Below are 3,454 nucleotides of genomic sequence, written 5' to 3' on the forward strand. Positions count from 1 at the left end.
AAGATGTTCACTGTAGGCATATCAAGAGAATATTTTATAGTGTGACAATAAAAAATAAATGGAAGACTATAATAATCATTGAATATTGTTTTATAATTTATAAAAGTAATAAAAACTTTAATGAACTACTGTGCGCTAAGAGCATTTTATAACAATCCATACAGGGTGGGATGCCCTAGAAGCCTTCTGACCTCGGAGTCAAAAAAATCCTGATACCATGGCAAATAGTTCAAACTTGGGCCTAGCCATTTTTTTTTTTTAAGGAGTGAATAAATCTAAACAGTATTAAATGTTTAAATATATTATTAAGTCTTTGTACAATAGATACCTCATATTAAGGGAAAATATGCAAATCACAAAAAGTTAAGAGACATAACTCAATAACAAAACTAAATCTTCCAGATAAAAAATTAATAAACTAATGAGATAACACATGTCTTCCTTTCAAAATTCTATTCATTATAACCTTCCTACCACCTTCTGTAGACATTCTCGTATCCCAACCATGTTTCTTTATTCTCATATTTTCGGAAGGACGTGGAAAGTAGCACCTGGTGTTGTTGATTCTAAAATTTTTTTTCCACTGATAGCGCTGTATTTCATTAGGGTTTGTCCACTTGGATGGCGTTCGTCTTATAGATATAGTTAATCTGTTCAGAAACAAAAAAAAAAATATTATTTAAAGAAAAAAAATAGGCTTATATCAGGAGAATAAAGTAATCCACAGCAAGACAGGTAGGTCTGAAGCACCTATTGCAATATCAATTTAAAAAATACAATAATAAATCCATTATATTGAATGTAACATATGATATAAAAGTAAACAAATAATTGTAACAGGGTATAACAGAACAGGGTGAACAAAGCCTATTAAGTAACAATTATCAGGAAGAGAAAAAATATTAAAATATGAACTTGGGAGGAATGAAGCTAAAAAAGTAACAATATGTAATTTTATCACCATTGTTATATTTTAATGTATAATTTTACGCATATTGTTATAGATTAACATTAATTAAAGTAGCAATAACTATTTTAAGAGTAGAAAATGGGACAATAAATTTAAAATATCAGATATTTCCCGAAAAAGAACTATTTAAAATAAATAAGTGATGATAATTGTCTCAAATCTTTAAAAGATTGCTCTTCATTCAAACTGAAATCTAATAATGTTAAATATTTTAGCGCTTAAACGGCATGAAAATACAGTGTAGAGAATTACAATCTAAACATTATCACATAGTCACAATGGGTTCAACTCACCATTTCAAAATTGTATTCATACCATAATGTCTTAAAAAAATTAATAATGATTATTATTATATGATTATTAAAGATAATGAATATTAGACATTATTGAAGGACTGAATATCAATAAAACTAAAGCTAATACAAATGTTATATTGGTTAATAAATATATTATTTTTACTAGATCATAAATGCTTACCGAATTGTAGATGTTTCTTATTAATAAAAATATCATTAAGTAGCCTTTGGACAATTATAATAAACTCCAATATATTCGCCATAAGTAGTTAATCACATAAATATTCCTTCATGACATATTATTGATACAAGGGATTCCTTTTCTTTTTTTTTCTGTTACAAATTTTATTTTAATCTTTATCCAATTTTTTCACTGTTTGTAATAGTTCATTACCTCTTCTTCATCATATTTTAAGGCATTAAAGATAATAAACTGTACTGATATTTTCCTATTAAATTATATCAGTGATAGGGCTCGAATTGGATTGTAAAACTCGTGATTGTGTATTTTATCGCTAATAAACCTTTATTGAAGAATAATAGTATCCTGAGGACCTAAAGGCTGAGTGTGTTGGGGTAAGGGTACCAGAGAGCTCAATTTAGGTTGTGGATTTGAGTACCACCAGTGTCAGTCAATACTTATTTCGTGGCAGACCCGAGAAATGAATAATGACTTTCCCACCCCACAGCTATAAGGGTCCTAAATGGAGGACTTGACTAAAAAATAGTATCCTGCCACTATTTTGGTGTTGTTGGGAGGATATACAATCAAAAAGCAGATTTTGGAGATAAGGTAGGTGACATAAAAAGTTTTACATGACAGTTTCTAGTAAATTAATACACTGCACTATAGATTTTCAGTCTTTGCAAAGTAAAGAATATTAACTTTTGGTATAAAATCATTTAAGAATTGTTTGAAACACTTTAGATATTTTTTGGATTGTTCCTGAACATTAGGGTACTGATGGTATGTTGTTGGAATGATATTAGGTATTGAAAATTAGTCTTGAGTTACAGGCCCATACATGGAGAAGTGAGAAAGCATAATTACTAACACTAGCTTTTTTTTCTACAGCATAGTGATATACTTACATCAAATATTTATCAACAAAATAAACTGAATAGTAAAATGAAAATAATAAGATTTTTACAATATAAAATAAAAAGTATAGATTGAAGAATAACTCACTGTTTAAGTAACTGAATCACTGACATTGGAAATTATTGAACTATAAACAAAAATAACTTTATTTCCTCAATTTTTAACCTCCCAAAACAGTAACAATACCTAAATTTAAAATCAGAAAACAGTCCATGAGGTAATCAGTACGTACACATCAAGGAGAAAGTTTCTGTTCTCTAACTGAACATAATTTGAAATACTGATGGTTATTGACATTCAAAAATTATTTGAATGACATTTCATCTGTTTTTTTGTCGCAGATTGGATGTGTTTAGAACAAATTTATATGCTAATTAAATTGAATTTACTACTTGTAAATCATCACACGTTTAAAGAAAATTAATGTAAAACTGCTACACAATCCCACCATAATCAATTAGAATTAAGAAAAGTTACAAAAATGGGTTGAATCAAGTAAACGAAGTGCATAACGGGAAAGAAACAGGGAATTCAGAAAATTAAACTATAAAATATTAAAAATACTCTATTTTTTCACCCCAAATTATACAGTCCCAATAAATTTATTAATCTCAAAATGTTTTCTTAAAGAATCAAAGTGATTTCACATCACGAATTGATAGTTCTCAGAAATAGAAAGGGTATTTTAGTTAGTTTCTTAATCGTAATGGTGGATTCATAAATCTAGTGTCCATCAACATTTCTAAAGGGAATAATTCCAACAATACCGCAGTATCCCGATGAAGCGAACGAATTTTAGAAAAATAAAACACCTGGACGAGATGGTATACCCTTTGAGTTACGCATACAAAGTCCAAAGAATGACACATCACATTTCCAGGTTTATAAAATGCAGAGGAGAGGGAATATAGTCCCAACAGTATGAATTATTGAATAATTGCCGCATGAAATAAGAACTCCCTCGAAAATGAAAATGCTCGTAGCTTTTTCTTTTTCACTAAAAGTGGTTTTAAAATTCTCTGTCTATTATATACAATTAAGGTAAGAACTGACGATCACTCCACTCAATGAATCCACGCCAATCTT

The 3,454-nt window shown here is 28.8% G+C and overlaps 1 protein-coding gene across 1 annotated transcript; it reads right to left on the reverse strand.

Annotated features, from left to right (window-relative positions):
- Positions 1–285: 285 nt before the first annotated feature.
- mRpL34 (mitochondrial ribosomal protein L34) lies at positions 286–2,612 on the reverse strand. The gene is made up of 2 exons (XM_014423592.3): positions 2,456–2,612; positions 286–650 (listed from the first exon to the last, which is right to left on the reverse strand). Exons 1-2 carry the CDS (start codon positions 2,479–2,481, stop codon positions 419–421), a joined length of 258 nt encoding a protein of 85 aa, XP_014279078.1. The 5' UTR covers positions 2,482–2,612; the 3' UTR covers positions 286–418.
- Positions 2,613–3,454: the final 842 nt, after the last annotated feature.

This window comes from Halyomorpha halys, unplaced genomic scaffold (assembly GCF_000696795.3).
Source record: "Halyomorpha halys isolate HHAL.00 unplaced genomic scaffold, Hhal_1.1 Scaffold433.1, whole genome shotgun sequence".
In the NCBI taxonomy this organism is placed as follows: Eukaryota; Metazoa; Arthropoda; class Insecta; order Hemiptera; family Pentatomidae; genus Halyomorpha; species Halyomorpha halys.

Bases quoted from the DNA above. Each gene is read 5' to 3' on its own strand.
- mRpL34 (XM_014423592.3), bottom strand. From the start codon at position 2,481: ATGTCAGTGATTCAGTTACTTAAACA. The intron at 651-2,455 runs GTGAGTTATTCT...GTTTCTGAACAG, and splicing joins GTGATTCAGTTACTTAAACA to ATTAACTATATCTATAAGAC.